Source organism: Pan paniscus, chromosome 3 (assembly GCF_029289425.2).
Source record: "Pan paniscus chromosome 3, NHGRI_mPanPan1-v2.0_pri, whole genome shotgun sequence".
In the NCBI taxonomy this organism is placed as follows: domain Eukaryota; kingdom Metazoa; phylum Chordata; class Mammalia; order Primates; family Hominidae; genus Pan; species Pan paniscus.
In genome coordinates, this window is record NC_073252.2 from 56,640,828 (window position 1) to 56,662,995 (window position 22,168).

General features: G+C 34.8%; 1 protein-coding gene across 6 annotated transcripts in view; it reads right to left on the bottom strand.

Moving 5' to 3' along the window:
• Positions 1-541: 541 nt before the first annotated feature.
• ALB (albumin) overlaps positions 542-22,168 on the bottom strand; it is a 165,427-nt gene continuing 143,800 nt past the window's right edge. For 5 of the 6 annotated variants that reach the window (XM_055111442.3, XM_055111441.3, XM_055111439.3 and 2 more), the window contains 15 exons: positions 17,480-17,517; positions 16,719-16,776; positions 15,040-15,172; positions 12,999-13,210; positions 12,317-12,449; positions 11,391-11,488; positions 9,680-9,809; positions 8,170-8,384; positions 6,636-6,768; positions 5,449-5,546; positions 4,129-4,267; positions 3,491-3,714; positions 2,159-2,291; positions 1,477-1,544; positions 542-706 (listed from right to left, as the gene is read on the bottom strand). In XM_055111442.3, coding sequence (XP_054967417.1) covers positions 1,500-1,544; positions 2,159-2,291; positions 3,491-3,714; positions 4,129-4,267; positions 5,449-5,546; positions 6,636-6,768; positions 8,170-8,384; positions 9,680-9,809; positions 11,391-11,488; positions 12,317-12,449; positions 12,999-13,150 — 1,500 coding nt within the window. In that variant the 5' untranslated portion in view covers positions 13,151-13,210; positions 15,040-15,172; positions 16,719-16,776; positions 17,480-17,517 and the 3' untranslated portion in view covers positions 542-706; positions 1,477-1,499. Of the gene's footprint in view, positions 707-1,476; positions 1,545-2,158; positions 2,292-3,490; positions 3,715-4,128; positions 4,268-5,448; positions 5,547-6,635; positions 6,769-8,169; positions 8,385-9,679; positions 9,810-11,390; positions 11,489-12,316; positions 12,450-12,998; positions 13,211-15,039; positions 15,173-16,718; positions 16,777-17,479; positions 17,703-22,168 lie in introns of those variants that run through there. The other variant, XM_003832342.6, reaches the window with a different exon arrangement.

Genomic DNA, 22,168 nt, shown 5'->3' on the forward strand with positions numbered 1-22,168 from the left:
CTAGCACCATTTGTTGAAAAAGTTGTCCTTTCCCCACTTTATGTTTTTGTTTTCTTTGTCTAAGATCAGTTAGCTGTAAGTATGTGGATTTATTTCTGGGTTGTCTATTCTGTTCCATTGGTCTCTGTGCCTATTTTTATACCAGTACCTTGCTGTTTTGGTGACTATGGCCTTACAGTGTAGTTCGAAATCAGGTAATTTGTTCTTTTTGCTTAGTCTTACTTTGGTTCTGCAGGCTCTTTTTTGATTCCATATGAATTTTAGAATTGTTTTTTCTAAGGTAAAAGCCATGTTTTATATTCCTTACCTATACCATGGTTTTTGTTCTTTTATTCAGAATTATCATAATGTCAAAATATTATTTTGAATGTTTATAATCCATAACTTAGAAGAGTATTAATGATTTATTTAGTTAGCCCACAAGAAACTAGAAGTCCTCTACTGAAGTGGAATAAGAGAGAGCACTGGAACTTCCACAGAACCTACAGAATTTTCAGGATAGCAACACATCTTTGAAAAATAACAGTGCTGTACCACTCTATTAGATTCTTTCCATTTTTTATTAATTGAAGCACAGAGAAAAGAGGCAAAATGATTAAAGAAATTTATGTTTTTTAGACAGGGTGTTGGCTTTACACCAACGAAAAAGAAAAACAGATGAATAAGCTTTGGATCTTCATTTTCTTTCTCTTATTCTCATGGTAGGCTGAAAAACAAAAGGACAAATATAAGTCTTATTTGTAAAATGGCATGTGTTTTTCAAATCTATTAAAATAAATGCCAAATTACTTAGATCATCTTTCTGCAATTTATACCAGTGAAAACAATTTGAGCCTGTCCTAGACTTATGGCTGCTGAATTCTTCTGTTGGGCTAGGCAAGGGGACACACCAATAAATGTTGTCATAAGAAGATAAGTCCTATTAAAGCTCAGCATGTTGACGAATTGGAAATGTAATAGCAGATTGTTCACTATAAAGTTCACAGAAGGTAGATCCATCATATTCTCCAATGGAAAGGATGAGTTGAACTACTAGGTTGAACCATGTGAAATCACTGATATTCAACTGTTTTTGCCCTATAAAGCACTCTTTCATGTGGTTCAGCCTAATTCCCAGAGTATTCCACTGCTGAGCCATCACTTACTTGGATGGCTCTGTGTACCGCATCATATAAGTCAGAATAGGACAATGGGCAACACTGAAACTTTGGTTTGAATTTTGAATTTTGACCCTTTGGAAAATTACTTAATCTATTCTTTGATGTTTATCTTCATTTTCTCATCTACAAAATAGAAATAATAGTGGTTCCCAACTCAGCAACTATTTTGAGAATTTTAAAAGCTACTATATACATACATAAATAGTTTAGAATAGTGGTTGGTGCTGGTCTATATGGCTCTTGGAAATGGTCAATCTTTGCTATTTTAATAATAACTATTATAGTTACTTTTTTAAAAAATTCAAAATATAGTTACCTGAGATGCTTTTAAATGTGATGTTATAAGCCTAAGGCAGCTTGACTTGCAGCAACAAGTTTTTTACCCTGAACACAAAGACATGACAGATGTTAGGAAAATATTAGCATTACTATTAGGATGCAAAATTAACATTTATGAAGCTATTGATGATTGCAAAGTGATTTCACGTGCATCATATCCTTTAATTCCAATTTACTACTATAATCTCTGGATGGAAGCTCACGGACATAGTTGTCCCCAAATGAATAAAAAAAAGTTACTGTCAGGCCATAAAGGGCAATTTTAAGTGATTTAGACATTTGAATGTAAATCCTCCCACTAGCCTATAAAATCAACTAAATCACAAACCACCACATTTCAAGTAAATGTTTAAATAAATTAATGTTTTGATTTCATGATCAAAATATTTCAGGCCTTACAAATATTCCTATTAATATTCATAAGCATCACAAATTTGGAAACAGAACAGGCATTATAAACATTTAACAGTATGGCACAATAGAGCAGGAGATAAAAACAAAGTGCTGTTTTATTCATTTTGTAAGACAATTGTTTGTAAAATAAGATCCCTGTCCCACATGTACAAAGCCTCCTTTGATATATAAATCCCTAAGCCCTAGCCTAACCAAACACACAAAAATGAATACTGGACATATTAAAATGAAGAGAACTGTAGTACCTCCTCGGCAAAGCAGGTCTCCTTATCGTCAGCCTTGCAGCACTTCTCTACAAAAGCTGCGAAATCATCCATAACAGCTTTCAGTTGCTCTTTTGTTGCCTTGGGCTTGTGTTTCACAAGCTCAACAAGTGCACTGAGTTTGAATGGGAAAAGAAAAAAAAACAGAAAAAACATTACTCACGTATAGAAAAATGGAGAGAGTAAGGATGGTAGTCCCATCATTTAAGATTATAAATCTTGGAGCCAGGCAACTCTGAGTACTTTGGGGCTCAAGCATACCGCTATAAGTCTCAATATTCTCATCTGCATGATGAGGATAATAAAATCCACTTTCATGGAGTTGGTGGGAAGACCAACTGAAACAATCAGTATAAACCACTCATCACGTTATGTAGTGTCAACAAATCTCTTTTCAGTAAATCTCTGGAAAGAAGTATGTCATTGCAATTATATATTATTCAGATTTTGGAAGTGCCATATTATGTCATACTGAGTTTTATTGCTATTAAAGAGCTAAAAATGATCCTTAAAAATTTAATTATCTTGGACTTTATTTAAAATTTTTCTCATCTATAAAGATGAGAATCTTTATATTTGGTTCTTAAACTTTGCTCCCTTCAAAGCTAATAGTGGGGAGGCTATAGAAAATAAGGCTATCCAAACTCATGGGAGCTGCTGGTTCTCTTTCACTGACATCTGCAAAGACAACAATGCCAGGGAGAGATTTGTGTGGGCATGACAGGTTTTGCAATATTACTCTTAAGCCTAGACGATGATTACAGCCCACAAGAGATGACAGCAACTTTCTATAGCTAAATTTTATGCAATTATAACCCCTGTGATAGCAATAGGGAGTTGAGCTTCAGGGCTTGCATTTCTACATGTTTTTTATCCAAGTCTCATTCTCAAAAGTCACATCTTGGGGGTTTGTCTCATGTGTGGGGCCACCATAGGGCAAACTTAAAATAATTATTTACATCTAGAAATAAATTCTCCTATGGTTCCTATTAACTAATTTGCCATGTGCACAAATTTATCAGTTAATTGTTCATCTTTTTCTACTGAATATGGCCTAACATGTTATTCTATTGTGGCTTTAATCCACAATATTACTCTGAATAATTTTAGCAATATTATAACAGAGGATTTGTCTTTAAAAAGTTATTCATTTTATTCTGGTATTCATTTTATTCTTATCAGCATAATAAGGGCAACACTCCAATACTTTCCTCTAAGAAATATAATCACTACTTCAGGAAAAAGTTGCTAGCTTGAATTGACAGTTCTTGCTATCAAGACTACAAATACATGCAGTAATGAAATACTCCTCACGTTTGTTTCTTGATTTGTCTCTCCTTCTCAGAAAGTGTGCATATATCTGCATGGAAGGTGAATGTTTCAGCATTAAACTCTTTGGGAACGTATGTTTCATCGACTTCCAGAGCTGAAAAGCATGGTCGCCTGTTCACCAAGGATTCTGTGCAGCATTTGGTGACTCTGTCACTGACTGGCGTTTTCTCATGCAACACACATAACTGGTTCAGCACCACGGATAGCTAAAGAACAGGCAGGAGAGTAGAAATTCAAAAGAGGCGAAGCTGAAAATTTTCTACTAAAAATACAAAAAATTAGCCAGGTATGGTGGCATGCACCTGTAGTCCCAGCTACTTGGGAGGCTGAGGCAGGAGAATCGCTTGAACCTGGGAGGCGGAGGTTGCAGTGAGCCGAGATGGCACCACTGCACTCCAGCCTGGACAACAAAGCGAGACTCTGTCTCAAAAAAAAAAAAAAATTATCATCCTCAGGGCCCTGACTGCCAATATCACACATACACACACGTGCGTGCACACACACATGCACACAAACATGCACACACAATTACTTCCTTTTGCTTATGAAAGCTAGCATTATCAATATCTAAAGGTAAAATTTTTTCATTATTAATTTATTATATTTTTTTAAAGACTCACATAGTCTTCTGCACAGGGCATTCTTTTTGCTTCAGGATGTTTACAACATTTGCTGCCCACTTTTCCTAGGTTTCTTGAGACCTCTACAAGAGTTGGAGTTGACACTTGGGGTACTTTCTTGGTGTAACGAACTAATAGCCTGAAAAAAAGAAGTCATGTGTTTTCAGCAAGGCAAGAAACTGTCTAACATAGTAGTTAAAACAGAGAACACTTGGCCGGAATCAACTAAGATGTTGCTATGTTCCATTCATCATATTATCTCCATCTGCAGAGTAGTGGGTTAGTGGAGGGTAGAAAACGTTCTCCTGAACAACTAGTTAAACTTGGCTTTGAGTTCCACCTGTACCACTTGCATAATCTTGGGAAAGTGAGTTACCTAATTCAGTGACATTAATAAATTTATTAATTTCTTCTTTCAATAAAACCTGGAGAGAGCTTCATATATATCAGCATATGCTAAACTTGGAAGATACAAGTAGAAAATGGAAGGAAATATATCTGACTCAATAGGGATAGTTCAAGGGTTAAATTAAAAGTAGTAAAGTATTATAATTAATCTGACATGGTACCTAATATATAATAATCATGTATTAAGAATGCCAGTCACCATTAAAAGTCAATGTATGACTTTAATCTACTCGAGGGAAGAAACTATGTCTTGTTCACTGTTATTATCTCTAAAATCCATAATCAGAAGAGCACCATGTGTATGAGCCACACAATAAATATCTACTGTATAATATGTCTCTTCTTGTTTTTAACCTTCATAGATAAGACTCTATTGAATTGGGACATTAGTCCAGCAAGCCATTTTGTCTCTGTCTCTTCTATGGAGGGAAAGGTTTAACCATCAAAGACTAGGTGCATCTCCCAAACAACCTGAATTTAATATTCAAATATGTATCTAAATTCATTTGTTACAAAATTTTTGTGTTCAGCTTACATATTACTTTTTGAGCGACATCTATTCAAGGCCTACTACTTGCTGCTCTACAAAATACTGCCATGCTCTATTTGCCCATTAACTATTTCTTAACCTTCAAGGGACATGCTCAGTTCTGATATACCAAGATTTGGTATTTACCCTCCCAGCCTACATACTTCCAATCTTAAGAGAACAATTTTTAGACTACATTCAGATATAGACCTCTCCACCCCATCAACTATTTTATCTCTCCTCTCCTATCTTTCTTGACAAAGAGTGATTAGAAATATGCAGTGTATTTTCATTCTTAAAAGTTCTATGCTAGGTGGCTCATATATTAAGTCTTAAATAATTACAAATTGATAAAAAAAAATCAGTCAATAAAAATTACTTACGCATTCTGGAATTTGTACTCTCCAAGCTGCTCAAAAAGCTCACAATTTTGTTTGATTAAATTCTGAGGCTCTTCCACAAGAGGTTTAAATTCATCGAACTGAAACATAAAAGAATTGTGTTAATAGTATTATGCCTCAGGATCAGATGCAGGTTGTTTTTCACCCCTCTGGTCAGAATGATATCCTTTCTTCTTCCTACTCAAAGCCACACGAATAGATGAATATCAATGCCGCTCTGTCACAATACATTCAAACTATTTATTTGGTGAGCTTGCATCATGTAAGTGGTTAAGAATATTCAGGCTCTGGAGTTCAATGACCAGTATTTGAGCCAAGTCATGTAACTCATTCTTCAGTTGTGCAATTTTACTTACCATCTCCACATTTCAGAATCCTTATCCCTAAAATAGGGGCAAAGATGGCACTCATCTCATAGAGCTGCTCTGTAAACCAGGTAAGCTAATGAAATTAAACAGTGCCTTGCATATAATAAAAGTTTAATAAATGATGGCTATGATTGTACATATTATTATTATTAGTTCACCTTTCCAGTTAGATTCCAGGCTCTCCAAAATGAGAGATTTTACGTTGGTCATTGTTTGTGCATGGCGCCTGGCATACAGTAGCTTCTTGAAAGCAGGAAAAATGAGTTTTCTCTGATTCTGAATAGTTCAGAAACCATTACATATGCTAGTGGGAACCCTAAAAATCCTCCAGAACAGATTTCCTCTCCTAACTTAATTTCTTGTAAAACTATTCCTAAACATCCTCAAAAAGATTTGAAAATATTCTAAAGGGATAGGTTCTATAATTTGCCATAAGATACTAATTCTAGTACTTGATTAATCCTGGAATCAGGTTAACTCACTTTACATCTAAGTTAAATATCTTCTAATTAACATTTAAATTTAATTTTTTTTTTGTTCTCAGGATTGTGAAAAAGAGAAAAAAAGATCAAAATTTTTTAGAGATTGCTCTATTCAGATCTTTCTATTCTAACTAGTCTAAATTTTGTTAATCATTCTAAGGCTACTTTTTCTTTCATGTTTAAGATTCCAGAATTGAAACCATCTCAAGAAAAGACCTAAATTGCACTGTATATCATTTTACATTCTTGCATTATTTTTCTTTCTCATTATTGGAATCATCAGTCAAAGAACTACATTTTTTTCCAACAATAAACCTACCACTTTGGCATAGCATTCATGAGGATCTGCAGCGGCACAGCACTTCTCTAGAGTGGTTTCATATGTCTTGGCAAGTCTCAGCAGCAGCACGACAGAGTAATCAGGATGCCTTCTTGCATATTCATACAAAAACCTAATTAAGATGAAAATAAAATAGACTTTGTTGGACAAATGAGCACAAAAAATATCACAAAGCTAATCTCAAAAGTAACTCATATTCCAAAAGTCTTAATTTGACTAAACCCCATGCAGTAAAGCTTAGTAGCTAAGGACTTGGGGTCCAGAGTTAAAGTTACTAAGGCTCAATTCCTAGCTCTGCTACTTATATCACTGCATCACCTTAGGCAACTTATTTAAATGATCAGAGCCTTAGTCTCCTTCTCGGTAGAATGGAAATAATAATAGTATCTGTCAGCTGGGCAGAGTGGCTCACGCCTGTAATCCCAGCACTTTAGGAGGCTGAGGCAGGCAGATCACCAGAGGTCAGGAGTTTGAGACCAGTCTGACCAACATGGTGAAACCCCATCTCTACTAAAAATACAAAATTAGCCAGGCATGGTGGTGCATGCCTGTAATCCCAGGAGGTTGAGGCAGGAGAATCGCTTGAACCTGGGAGGCGGAGGTTGTGGTGAGCCGAGATGGCACCATTGCACTCCAGCCTGGGCAACAAGAGTAAAACTCTGTCTCAAAAAATAAATAGTATCTGTCTCGGAAGGTGGATTATGAGAACTATATGACATAATCTACACAAAGCACACACTGCTTGGCACATATGAAGTCTTTGATGAATGATACCTGTTATTTTTATTAACATTTTGTTTGATTTAAACTACATCTCAAAAGGATTCTGATAAATAGACGGGTAGAGATATGTTCTTAAAATATTCTCTTTCTTCTCTATATGAGTGAAATCTTGTAGGGTACATAATTTTAGGAAATATTATTTAGTGCATTATCATAATCCAACAACAAAAATGCAGTTTATCACCACAACTTCTGACAATATATAAACATTTATTTTGTAATTGAGTTGCCTACCATATTGCCATTATACTGAACTTCTGGTCTTTTCACCAAATATAAAGCACCTGGTGTCAGACTCTATATTTCTTTTTATACTTCTTTGCTATCATTGCATAGATTAGATAGATAGACTAGATTAGATTAGATTAGTTAGATAGACAGGCAATACATAGTCACACACATATATTATAGATGTTCAAGAAATATACTTGGAATGAATGACTGAAGTATACATAATTTATATATACACAAAATGTTTCTAGATGTATTTTCAGAAATACCCCTAAGGAGTAAGGAATGTTGAGCTTTTGCCATGAACATGTATTATTTTATGACAATGTATTCAACTAATTAACTATTTCAAAAATTGTTAAAGCCTGGGAAAGGGAAGGATGAAGAAACATTCTGGGCAGCAGGGAAACTGTAGCAACTCCACAGAAAAGCCTAGACTATCCTCCTAAGTTGTGAGGTCATGCCAAAGCTATAAAAGAATAATTTCTTATCTACTTACATGCCCAGGAAGACATCCTTTGCCTCAGCATAGTTTTTGCAAACTTCCTTACTTTCAACAAAATCAGCAGCTAATGAAGGCAAGTCAGCAGGCATCTCATCATTTTCCACTTCGGCAAGGCAGTGGGATTTTTCCAACAGAGGTTTTTCACAGCATTCCTTCAGTTTACTGGAGATCGAATCTTGATTTTCACAGATATACTTGGCAAGGTCCGCCTATAAGTAAGTTGGTGGAAATTGTTCAACACGAATTGACATTGCTACACTTTCTCCTCAGACCTTTATTAAGTTGGCAGAACATATTCATTGTATTCTAAGACCATACACATATTCCTTCTATGAACATACTCTGTTTGCTCCTAAACCTGGAGATGTAGATAGGACTACAAAAACATTCCCACTTAATTAAAATAGACTAATCAGTAGCAGGTGCTCAGCTCAGTTATTTATTAATTTTATGTTTCTACTGTTAGGGCATTTAAGTTTTTTTCATTAAAACTCAATGCTGTTTTTCCAAATAATCCCCCAAAATTAAGTGCAGGCCTTTTGAAACCAAATAACTAAATAAAATATAGAAGATTTTTGAAAAATGAGTCAAGATCATAGTCATAGGCCCTGCTTACATATATAAAATAACCGCCTTAAATTTTCCAGAAAGTGCCATGAGAGATTAGGATTCTAGTATTTGCCCATAAGTTTAATCTTGAAGAAAGGGAGAAAGAAAATATTATAAGTTTTGAGAAAAGAGATATCATTCCAAATATTTGCACATCTAACAAACAGAGTTAATTAAGGGAAGGAATATAGAGAAGAAAAATACATCATTTCCAAAAATCTCTTCAAGTGGTGACCTTCTCCAAGTCCACCTACCTCCCTCAAAAAATCTTCTTAGGCTGGGCAAGGTGGCTCATGCCTGTAATCCCAGCACTTTGGGAGGCCAAGGAGGGTGGATCACCTGAGGTCAGGAGTTCGAGACCAGTCTGGACAATATGGTGAAACCCCGCCTCTACTAAAAATACAAAATTAGCCAGGTGTGGTGGCGCATGCCTGTGATCCCAGCTACTTTGGAGGCTGAGGCATGAGAATCACTTGAACCCAGGAGGCAGAGGTTGCGCTGAGCCAAGATCACACCATTGCACCCCAGCCTGGGAAACAAGAGCGAAACTCTGTCTTAAAAAAAGAAAAAAAAAATCTTCTTAGACATCTACCTTGCAAGACGTTCTGCCAAGTAAAACCTTGTAACTGTTCTACTTCAGTTTAAGCCTTCATTTACAGTTAGAGCATGACTGAAAGGAGTTACAAATCGGTGAATGGGTTTATCTGGTAATTTATAGCCAGGTTAAAAACAGAAAGGTACCACCACCATAGGCAGGGAAAGATTGAAGATAGGGCAGATGAAAGCACAGAAGACAATCTCAACCCACTGTCAGCTATCACCAATGATACCAAACGCATCCATTCTACCAACTTGAGCATGCAAGCTACCAAAAAGCATATCGACGACTCTTTACCCTGTCATCAGCACATTCAAGCAGATCTCCATGGCAGCATTCCGTGTGGACTTTGGTAAGATCTGTCACTAACTTGGAAACTTCTGCAAACTCAGCTTTGGGAAATCTCTGGCTCAGGCGAGCTACTGCCCTAAAAAGAAAATCGCCAATCAAAATGGTATTATCATGCGATATTTTATATGAAAGCACTAGGCAAATACTATTTCTCATAAGAAAATTCAAAATGGACATACAGAAATAATTTTTAAAATTCATTAGTTCTAGTTCTGAACCAAATGGTAATCACTTATCCTTAGGGCAGAATTATCCATTTAAGAGTGTGTGTGGTAGGTAGAAATCTAGCAAGTCATAAAAGCAGAAATTAAAAAGGAACTCTAAAAGGGGCAACAAGCTGAGAAGCATCAGGTTTAGAGTCCAGATGTGACTTCCAGCTCTGGCTTTATCACTTGTTAGCAGTAGGACTTGTTAGCAGAGGGCTCAGCCTCTCTGAGCTTCAGCCTCTGCAATGTCATACAACATGCTAAATTGAAGAAGTTTTGAGGATTAAATTAGATAATACATACAAAAGCATTTTATAATCTGGGAAGTACTACACAAACTCCAGTTATCTTTTTTCTCAATTGAAACACATTTTTTCTGACTTCTAAAGGTCTCTTAGAAAAGAAATCATAACTTCTACAGAATGAGGGAGTTTTTATTGATCTTACTTATAAAAAGAAAGATCCAGCACTATCTTCAAACTCTATGACAAGATGTAAACGTCTAATTTTCTTCATTCTCTAGTCATTTCACAGTTGCCTAAATCGGGTAAAGGAGACTTCTTTCCCAAAACCAATCATAGCCTGTTTATCTGTGTATAATTTTATGTTGGGGCTGTTTTTTTTCATAAATTTGGTTGATTTTGGTGGTGTAGATGGTAGGAATGATGAGCAAATACAGTTCAATTGACAGTTTCTACAGAGCATGCATAATGTCTATTATTTTCATTTTATCTCCTGCTGTGTTGATTTGCTGTTGACTAGCAGGTGAGGAGTGTGGGTGACGGGGCAGCTAGTATTTTTCTTGACTCGGCTATTAAAGTATGCTCCCAGAACCAACTAAGTAATATGAAAACAGAGGCTCAGGCAAAAACGTGAGATGAAGATCAGAGCTGGAGCTATGCAAAAATAAGAAGTAACTTCAACTTAGTTGGTGACTGAATTTAACTATAAGACATAAAAGGACAAGCAAATAGTTTTAGATCATTGGGGGGAAGATAAAATTAAATAAAGGGATTATATATGTTGTATACTTATATCAAAATATCTCATATACCCCGTAAATATGTATACCTACTCTGTATCCACAAAAATTAAAAATAACTTTAAAAAATTAAATAAAGAACCATGCCTACAGCTCTATAAAAATAATGAACCATTAGAATAAGAGTCCAAGATTTTATAAATAGAACTTAAATATCTGTCCCTTTTTTTAGGACAAAAAGGACAGCGTCCTCTAAATTATTCAACTATTTAGAAAAGAAAAGATTAAAAATAATGTCAAATTGTCATTGATATTCTGATTTTTACCTCTATTAGAGTTCCACCTGTTAGACAACCAAAGAAATGTATTTGACAGCACTTTGCAAAATACATAAAAATGTACAATTTGTCACTGAAGCATTATCATTTACATCGTTATAAAGATGCTAACTATGTTTAAAAATATTTACCATGCTTTGAAAGCTCTTTCTCCAAATTTTTGGAGACTGGCACACTTGAGTCTCTGTTTGGCAGACGAAGCCTTCCCTTCATCCCGAAGTTCATCGAGCTACAAAAAGGAATAATTTGATGAAAATTAGAAGAAAAACTCTACATGAGACACCCACCCCTCCATAAGCTCAGATGAGACTGTGCCAAATTAAATTTTGAAGGCATAATTTATGCCTAAATTCCCAAGTACTCCCTTTAGCGAATAATGATTTTGCTCTGTAAGAAAAGGAAAGATCATTCGATCATTCTGGTCACAGCAGAATTCCCTATGTAGTTAGAAACCAACTGGAAACATTGCCAGGAAAAAGAGCCTTAAAAGTGGGAGAAAAGTCAGAGAAAGAGTACACTAATATCCCAGGGGCTGCAATTTTGCTAATTTTTAAATTTTGTGTATAATTCATTTCAGTCTCTCCTCCACCAACATCAGTAAACTCCTCAGAAAAGAAAATAAAGCATTCCATAATATATATTTATGGAATGAATGCATGAACTCAGGCATCTAGATGCAGTAAAATTCTCTACTTTGAATTCCCTCCCTACTAAAAATTATCATGAAAAGATAAACAAGAACTGTGGCCCCTTGCTGTGCAATTTGACAAACAAGTTTCAGTATTTCACTATAGTGATCACCACCATAAAAAGTGGTGAAATCTTTAAACACATGCACAGTGATTACCTCTGACAGATCATCACTGGCAAATCTTAAAAGAAGAAATGAGAGTGTAGGCCTTCAAAGATGAAAGATTTTCAAGACAGATAAAAGGAAGGCTTTTTTTACCATGTCGGAAAGTTTGTATCAGACACTCAGGTTCCCTAAATCTAGCCACAAAATGGACAAAATCAGATTGGATAATGAACTCTTTTTTTCTATTCTTTTGTATAATACCTTTGGCAACAGGCAGGCAGCTTTATCAGCAGCTTGGCAACATTCTGTAAAAGCAGCTTTATACCTTTCAGCAAAGAAAAGGAGTTCTGGGGCATAAAAGTAAGGATGTCTTCTGGCAACTTCATATAAGTATCTAAATTTTGAAAAAGAAAAACAGTCACTTTTCTATAGCAGACAATATTACAGAAATAATTGTAATCGACATTCTCCCCAGAACCACCAAAATCCAAAGATATCTAATTAACCAATTAAGCTCAATTTGCACATGATGGTCTTGTCTCTGTCATTCTTTAAGTATGTGGAAAAAAGGGTTAAGTGTGTGTGTGTGTGTGTGTGTGTGCATAAATGGTTAAATTTTGGCAATATAATGTTGCTGACTAAAACGAAATCAATTATAACAACCATATATACATATCTTCATAATACATTAAATAATTTGTCTATCTTAAATTTTTCAGAAAGATTGTATCCTGTTTCAATAAACTTCAAAATATCTTTGATCATATTTTTTGCTGTGTAGAATTTTGTGGTATCAAATACTACTTCTTTAAAAAATCATCATAACAAAACTTCCAAGTCTTAAGGTTGAAAATATTTTTGTTATGGTAATTTTTATAGAGTGTTGGCCTATGGAGTTACTCCACGCTTTTTAATTTTGAACTATAAACATCTGATTACTTACTTTTTCAAAAATGTCCCTTCATTGTCATGAAAAGCAGTGCACATCACATCAACCTCTGGTCTCACCAATCGGGGGAGGTTTGGGTTGTCATCTTTGTGTTGCAAGAAGCATTCATTTCTCTCAGGTTCTTGTTTTGCACAGCAGTCAGCCATTTCACCATATTTTTCACGAAGAGTTGCAACTGTGCATAATTTGTCTCCAAAAAGGGTATGCTAAATGGAAGAAAGCAGGTTTCAGTAGCTGGACAGTACCTTTTTTCTTTATAGCCAAAGAACAGTACAAAGGATTTAATATACTGGTTAAGCTTGGTCAGGAAATCATTTAAAAATCTGCTTCCCCTCCCAATCGAGGTTTAGAGTTTCTGATGATTTAACCATCTCTATATAATTTTCATAAGAATTAACTGTCACACTATAACTCATGATGAATAAAACAGGACAAAAAGACAGTCAATAGCTTTAAGGAAAGTTATATGACTCCTATTTTGAAACTTAAAACTAAAGGGTAAGAGCAATCATTATAACAGAAATCAAGAGAAAATAAGCTTCTAAGCAGCAGGTGAATTCACCTAGGGGAGAAAAACATTCAGAGAGTTTCTCATTTCATTTGCTCCCTTTTTAGAGGGCCATGTTTTAGTATATGCCATTGAAAACTGAGGAGTAACACAATCCATCATATATTAAGTGACTATTAAGATATAGACATTTTTCTTCCAGAAATGTTACCTAAAATCACTTTCCAATAAATGAGCCCTTTCCTTATCTCTAATTTTTATTATGAAAGTAACTGTAACCCCAGGGAAAATATACTACTCTAGATAGAATTTATTAATTTTTATGTATTTTTAAGATTTCATATGTAGAACCATAGTATTGTGTAAAGTTAAAGTCCTGACTCTGCTGTGAGGGAGAGGTACATAATAAAAAGGGGAAAGGCTCCAGTGATAAAAACTGGCCTTGCCCACAAGAGGTATATATAGATTGAGTGGTGAGAGAAAGATAAACCTGTCCTTGTTTTGAAGATTGATCTGGAAATACTAAAAGTTTAAAGTTCTTCAACATGACTAAGTACTCTGCTTTTTTATTGTATGTAGAAATACAAAGATATCTAAAATGAGGAATATATAGCTGTACTATTATTCCACCCAGGTAACAAAATTAGCATAGAAATCAGTTGGTGTTTTCTGATGATAAAAACCATGATATCATCTCTAAGAGATAGTAGCTCTCCTGTGTTCATTGCAACACTATTCATGATAGTCAAGATGTAGAAAACCAACCTAAATGTCTATCAACAAATTAATGGATAAAGAAAATGTGGTACACACATGCACTGGAATATTATTCAGCCTTGAAAAGAAGGAAATTCTGCAATAGGCAACAACATGGTTGGACTTTGAATGCACTATGCTAAGGGAAATAAGTCAGTCATAAAAAGATAAACAGTACATAATACCACTTATATAAGGTAGCTAAAGTAGTCAAACTCATAGAATCAAAGAGTATAATGATGGTTGCCAGTGGCTGGGGGAGGACGAAACGAGGGGTTACTAATCAATGGGCACAAAGTTTTAATACAGCAAGATGAGTAAGCTATACAACAGTGTACCCCTAGTTAACAATAATGGATTGTACACTTAAAAATGTAAGGGGGTAGATCTCATGTTAAGGGTTCTTACTATAATAAAATAAGATAAATAAATAAATAAATATATGCTATCATATCCCTATTAGCCTCTACAAAAAGAAACCAAACCTCAAATTTTAAAAAGAGGTGTTTACAAATGACAAATTGCCATTTAAATACACCATGACTGTTGTGTTTGGTCTCAATAAAGAAATGATTTTAAAACTGTGGACATAGCTAAAGCATCTCTATCACAAAAGAAACAATGGCTTATCAGTCTATGAGCAACTTTTTAGTGTTTCTTACAAATCAGGACACTTAATAATAATTGAGAAAACTTAAAAAAAAATTCCTTTGAAATGCCTGGGATTACTTCAAACAGAAGAAAGAATCTCCAAAATTAGAATGTACTTACAAGTGATTTGTCACAATTTTCAGCTGACTCATCAGCAACACATGTTTTTGCAAATTCAGTTACTTCATTCACTAATTTTACATGATCTTCAAATGGACACTGCTGAAGATACTGAGCAAAGGCAACCAGCACCCTGAAACAAAGGATGTAGAAAAATGTAGTATAATAAAACTTTAATATGTAACAGGTTGCTACGCTAGAGAACAAATCATCTATGGGTATAGGTTCTATCTTTTATACATCTTCTTCACTATTATCCAGAAAGCCTATTCATATCAGGTATGATCTGAGGCCTAGATAGGCATATGTGGCTTCCTACGCAAAGAGAATGGTAGTTCCCTAATGTTTATATGTATGCGTGTGTCAGTAGATCTATGCACACACATAGATTAAGCAAGCAAATTGTATGCCAAATAGATCTAATTGTCAAGACTAGGCATTTTAAAAATCCTTAGAATTACTTAAAACTAAAACAAATCCCACACATTTCCTTTTTTCTTTTTTGAGACAGAGTCTCACTCTGTCACCCAGGCTGGAGTGCAGTGGCACAATCATGGCTCACTGTAGCCTTGACCTCTCAGGTCCAAACGATCCTCCTACGTCAGCCTCCTAAGTAGCTAGGACTACAGGCATGTGCCACCATGCCTAATTTTTTTGTTTGTTTGTTTTGTTTTTTTTAAAGATACTTGCCCAGGCTGGTCTTGAACTCCTGGGCTCAAGCAATCCTCCTGAATCAGCCTTCCAAAGTGCTGGGATTACAGGTGTAAACCACCGCACCTGATCCCCACACACGTCTTTAATTAGCCTGTAGGATTAGGTAGACTTTTAAAAAAACAAACTATTTTCTCATTTTTTACTAGATTAAAAAATATTAGTATACATATGTAACTAACCTGCACAATGTGCACATGTACCCTAAAACTTAAAGTATAATAAAATATATATATATATATATTTAAATAGGCCGGGCGCGGTGGCTCACACCTGTAATCCCAGCACTTTGGGAAGCCGAGGTTGGCAGATCACGATGTCAGGAGATTGAGACCATCCTGGCACACGGTGAAACCCCATCTCTACCAAAAATACAAAAAATTAGCCGGGCGTGATGGCGGGCGCCTGTAGTCCCAGCTACTAGGGAGGCTGAGGCAGGAGAATGGCGTGAACCCGGGAGGCGGAGTTTGCAGTGAGCCGAGATCGCGCCACTGCACTCCAGCCTGGGCGACAGAGTGAGACCCTGTCTTAAAAAAAAAAAAAAAAAATTAAATATTCCCAACTAAGCACAGGAATGCTTGCTATGTAAAGAAGATTTAGTGGGTAAGCCACCAAAGGAAACCTATATTAAAGTCCTTTCCACCAAGCAAGTTCCAGAGCTGTACTGTCCAATACAGTAGCCATTAGCCACATGTGACTATATACATTCAAATTAACTACAGTTAAATACAATTTAAGTTTTTGTTTCTCAGTTGCACTTGTCATATTTGAAGTACTCAACAGCCATGTGACCAGTGACTACCTTATTGGATAGCCCAGATACAGAATATCTTCCTCAACGCAGAAAACTCTACTAGACAGCACTGTTTTAGAATCTGAACCCTGATGACAAGGAAATATAAGCACTTTAGAATAATAAACAACACTATTAGAAACATTAAATTTGATTCATCAATATTTTAACTTACAAGGCTTTGAAATTTTCTTCTCCCAAATCTTTAAACCGATGAGCAACCTCACTCTTGTCTGGGCAAGGGAAGAAAAAAAAGGATTGTTAAATACTGAAGAAAACAAGAAGTAATAATGTTACTTTTTATATTTCTTTCCATTTGACTTAGATTATGCATTTGTTTCAAAATATTGGGCTCTGATTCCTACAGAAAAACTCAGGATGATGGTGAATTATTTCTTCTGCCTTTAAACAGAAGAATAATTTAATTACCAAGAATACTATTTTTAAAATTATTAAATATTTATAGCCTTATATTCAAACTTAGATAATATCTAATACTCTTTTAGTGTCTATCAACAGCAACAAAGAAGACTAAAATGAAAGTAAACATAAATACAAGTTCTATTTATGAGATCAACAGCACAGGTTTTGTGGTTTTTAAATAAAGCATAGTGCAATGGATAGGTCTTTGGGATAGTTATGAATTCAATCTTCAACTCTATTCTGTGAAGTTTAAGTCACTCTAAGTTACTTTGCACTTTCCTTAGTGCGCAGAAGAAAATTACAGTCACTAAACAATTCTGACCTTTTTTTTTTTACCTAGGATGTTTGAATTTTATTAATAAGATAACCTTGTAAGACTTCACAAATACAAAATACTATGCCATTTGAGAAATAAATGCCAAAATAATTCTTTAAAGATGCAGAGTTTACTAAAACTTTATTTTACTGGGAAAATAGAATAAAAGTTGAACAATAGAAAAATGGATTTCTTACGTGCATCTCGACGAAACACACCCCTGGAATAAGCCGAGCTAAAGAGAAAAAGAAGGGAAATAAAGGTTACCCACTTCATTGTGCCAAAGGCGTGTGGGGTTGACAGAAGAGAAAAGCTAGGACAAACGGAGGGAAATTAGCACTAATATACTTCTTTAACCAATAATTGTAGATTATTAACTAGACTCATCTTTGTATTTCATTGGCTGCCAACCGATTACAAAATTCATAATATTCTTGCCAAAAAATTGTTTGACTAAATCCCTTGTGTATATTTACCATCTGGAACTGTTTTCTCCACAAGACCTTGTCAATGTATTAAAGTTGTGTAAAACATCTTACCAAATTTTACATAAGAGTTTAAACGATTTGTACCTTTTATTCATTACCATGGTCTTTAACTGTAATTTCCCACTTGAACATTTTAGTTCTCGGTGTTTGCAATTTAGTTCTCAGTGTTTAGTAATTACTAACCAAACTAAATACTTTGCTTAGAAATAAGACATACCGAAAGAGTTAAGTCCCAAATTGCATCTATTGCTAATTCCAAGTGTGCTTTTATCTATAGATAATGAAAAATTTACACACAAGTATTCACGCATGCACACACACATATACATACATACATATTTTAGGGCTTCTGTGTCTTTTTTACTATTCCGAAGCCATTCTGTCTGAAAAAGCTGATGTTGCCTCAGGTGCAAACTAAGAAAAAGACATAGCAACAATAACAAGTAAGATAGGACTTAGAAATTCCATGTTCCCATTCCTGCTGTGGCCCACATGTGATTCAAGCCCTGAGATAGGCTATTTAGATTGAGTGTGAGTATATCTCATGGGATCTTCAGTTAAGCAGAGATGGAGAGGAAAATGGACCCAAATGAGATGATGATTATCTTTGCCATAATATACAATAGGACAGGCTGACCCCAAATTCTCTGTAGGTTATGAGAACCCTTGACCTTCACCAGGCATAGGACTCTTTCCATCCCCGTTTCATATTTTTTTTCCTTTCTCTCTTTCAATAAGTAGAAAAATCACATGTTCTTTTATGTTGCTTTAAATTTCAAAATAAATTTAACATTATGTCTAAAAACAAAGCAAAGGAAGAATAATTTTTTAAATATTTCATAAATCTTCCTTCCCTACCCAAGGTTCTTATCTCTACCTCAGAAAAGCTATCCTACCTCTGCCCTTTTGCTCAGAATATGAAGAACTACTGAGCTCAACCAGTAGGAAAAACAACTTTCTCTGATACTACAGAACAATAATTAGTACTAAGCCAGTTATTTTACTTAATTAAATAACTAAGTCAGTCAAAACCAGCAGTCAAATTTCCTCATGGCACATAGAGGCACAGAGATTAACAAAGTATTATTTTTTCTACTCAGTCTTATAATGAAAGAAAATTTTTTCTATTCAGTCTTACAATGAAAGAAATTATTTTCTATAATCTTCTGTTATTTTATTTCTTCTTCAGAAATGGGTACTAATTAACTAATAAAGCACAGAAGAGGAAAAAATCAAAGCTAGATGGATGATAGATACATAGATAGATAGGAAGATTTTTTTTAATGACTCAAGGGAGTCCTGAAAGGAAATACCAGACTTGTCTTTCTGACTACAGATGAACAGACATAAAACAAGTATGCCTATTTTCCATTGAAGAAAAACAAGCATTTTTTCTAAAGCCAGAAAAACCTACATCTGAAAAGAAAAAAGAAACTATTCTAAGAAAATAATTCTTTCTTGGATAAATTATGTCAACTTTTAACTTCCTAGAAATTGTAGGCATTATTTATTAGAAGTCAGTAACCAACTCTAGCTTTTTCCTTGTAGAAGTCCCTGGGAAAGGCCTACCCAAACATAAAATCCTTACTGTTGAATACAATTGTTACTAATTGACAAATTCAGGCCTTTGTCACTCTCACATATACTTTGTGCATACTTTTTCATTTAACAAATGAAAAGAATAATATTAGTCCATTTAGTTTTCACCACATTATAATGTAATATATTGTTAAATACAAAGAAACCTAAAAAAATCTCAAATTCATCATGACTGAATAGAAACTTTGAATTGATTTTCCTATATCTAATGAATAGCTCTAGCTTTAAAACAAAATTGATGAAACATAAAACAATCTTTTCTTTTTTTTTTTTTTTTTTTTTTTTTTTGAGATGGAGTCTCGCTCTTTCGCCCAGACTGGAGTGCAGTGGCACTATCTCGGCTCACTTGCAAGCTCCGCCTCCCGAGTTCACGCCATTCTTCTGCCTCAGCCTCCCAAGAAACTGGGACTACAGGTGCCCGCCACCATGCCCGGCTAGTTTTTTTGTATCTTTAGTAGAGACGAGGTTTCACCGTGTGCCAGGATGGACTCGATCTCCTGACCTCGTCATCCGCCCACCTCGGCCTCCCAAAGTGCTGGGATTACAGTCATGAGCCACCGCGCTCGGCCAAGAATCTTTTCTTACAGTACTAATGAGGCATTTTGCATGTGTGCATCCTACTAAAAGATTAATAGTTTAGAAATTAAAATATTTAATTCTCAATGATATCTGCATACTTAATGTTTCTTAAGAAATACTTGAACAATTGCATCTTCTGGATTTGCAAAGTAAAAATTTCTGCATTTTTCTCTGAAAACCTCTGGCATTAATTCTATATGAGCATTCTATACTGAGAGAAATAAACCTACATAATTGTTAGTCATTTCTAAATTTCCTGTTCTTCAAACTTTGAAATTCTGTTTAGTCAGTCATCAACGGGCTCTGGCATGAGGGTAAATGCAAATATTTAGAGTAAGAGTTATAAATATGGTTTAGAGATTCTCTTTACTCGTTAAACAGAAAAATAGCCCCAACGATTTTTAAATGTTTTCTCATCTTTGTGCGAGAAGTTTAAAAATAGAGAGTAGTTAAGAAAAGTATTTTCTTTAGAAAGAATAACAGTGTACTGATCATTTAGAAAAGAAAAAAAAAAATACCTCAATTGAAATGTACATATACCTGGGATTTAAACCTGAGCCTTTAACCCTTTTGTTCTTTGTTTTGCATTCACTTTAACGTGATAGAAAGGCACAGTTTTTAAGTAGATAAAATGTCTCTGAACCAGTCTCCCATTTTCCAGCCACTCTAACAGTAACTTTAAATCCGCACCCTTCTGCTACCCTCAGGACTCCCGAAGCTTCTCACTGAGTCATTCACACCAGGTTTGCCCTCCATCTAGCAATCCGTTTAGTCCAGCTTTTATGCCATCTCCCACTCTGATAGGTTATATTTCTGACTCTTCTTCTCTTAAAGATAAAGGGAAACATATTCATGGAAATGTAATAATATCTAATAATATCCTCAATATTTTATATGAGACTTTCTATAAACAACCACTTTACCCAGAGTCATTCCAAAATACAAGAAATTTGGATTTGTTCGGAGAGAAAATTGGGGACAGGAAAATCTTACCATTTTTCTACTATAAAATAAACATATGCAGATCCTTCCTATCATGAAGAGCTTGTATTACTCTCTACAAAATACGCAAGAGTGGAAAAGTGAAAGACTGTTAAGCATCAAACTAACCAATTGCAACATAATCAGTAATTTAACTTCTTATTCACTTATGGAGATACATTTCCCTCAAAAAAAGTTAGAATGAAAGTGTATAAACTTATATAAGTATTTCTAATGCAAATAAAAATGTATAAACTTATATAGGTATTCTAATGCAAATAAAAAATTGGAATATAATCCAAACAATTGCTCCCTTATTTCCCTCCATAAGCCATCCCCCCAGATATTCACTTGAATTAGTGAGAAATATGGAATTGGCTGAAGATTTCATAGGGAATGAGGAGAAAAAAGGTTATATCATAAAAATCACCCTAGGTCACCATCTTTGGCTTGTCCCACCTTTTAAGTCCCTCTGCCCCCAAATCTTCCATGATGAAAGAGTCCCTCTCCTTGACTTTCCTCATGTTACACTGGGCCTCTGGAATATCTATACATTCGAATTTCCTAACCTTTTACTTTAAATTTCTCAGTTCTTCTCCGTGTGGTTTAATTCAGCTCAGTGTCAGTTTCTAGCTGCAGAACTGGACATGCAGATCTGCATATATCTCTATGCTATATGGGTCAAGTTGGACTAAATTATCTTTAATGATCCTTCTACCTTGAACATTCTGCAATTCCATGTTTTCAATGTGACAGCCTTATCAAATGAGAAAAGGACCTGAGTGGTAGGAAAGAATATATCAAGTTAGGCAATTGGGATTCAAGTTTGAGAGCTTGTTCATTCCTAAGCCTCACAATTGCTCCTCAAGTATTAATTACGCTCTAGCTAGTTCAGCTTAATATTTTTAAAGAATAAAAAGTTCATTTAAACTTATTTAAACTATATTAATGAGACTTTCTCATATCTTTTTATCAAGTTTTTCAAGTGCAAGAAAAATATAGTTTATGTCTGCAATCCATGTTTATCCATTCTTAATAAATTAACAACTAATAGAATCTATAAACATATAAATTGAAATTAATACTAATCCTGTCTCATAAGGATAGCCACAGATGGAAATTAAACAGAAATGAATGCACTTTGAATCTATTCATATTCTATATTTTAAACATGAAATTCAAGAAACTTGTTACTTAAGTTTAAAGTTATAAAATTGAACTTTATCAACCTTCTATAAA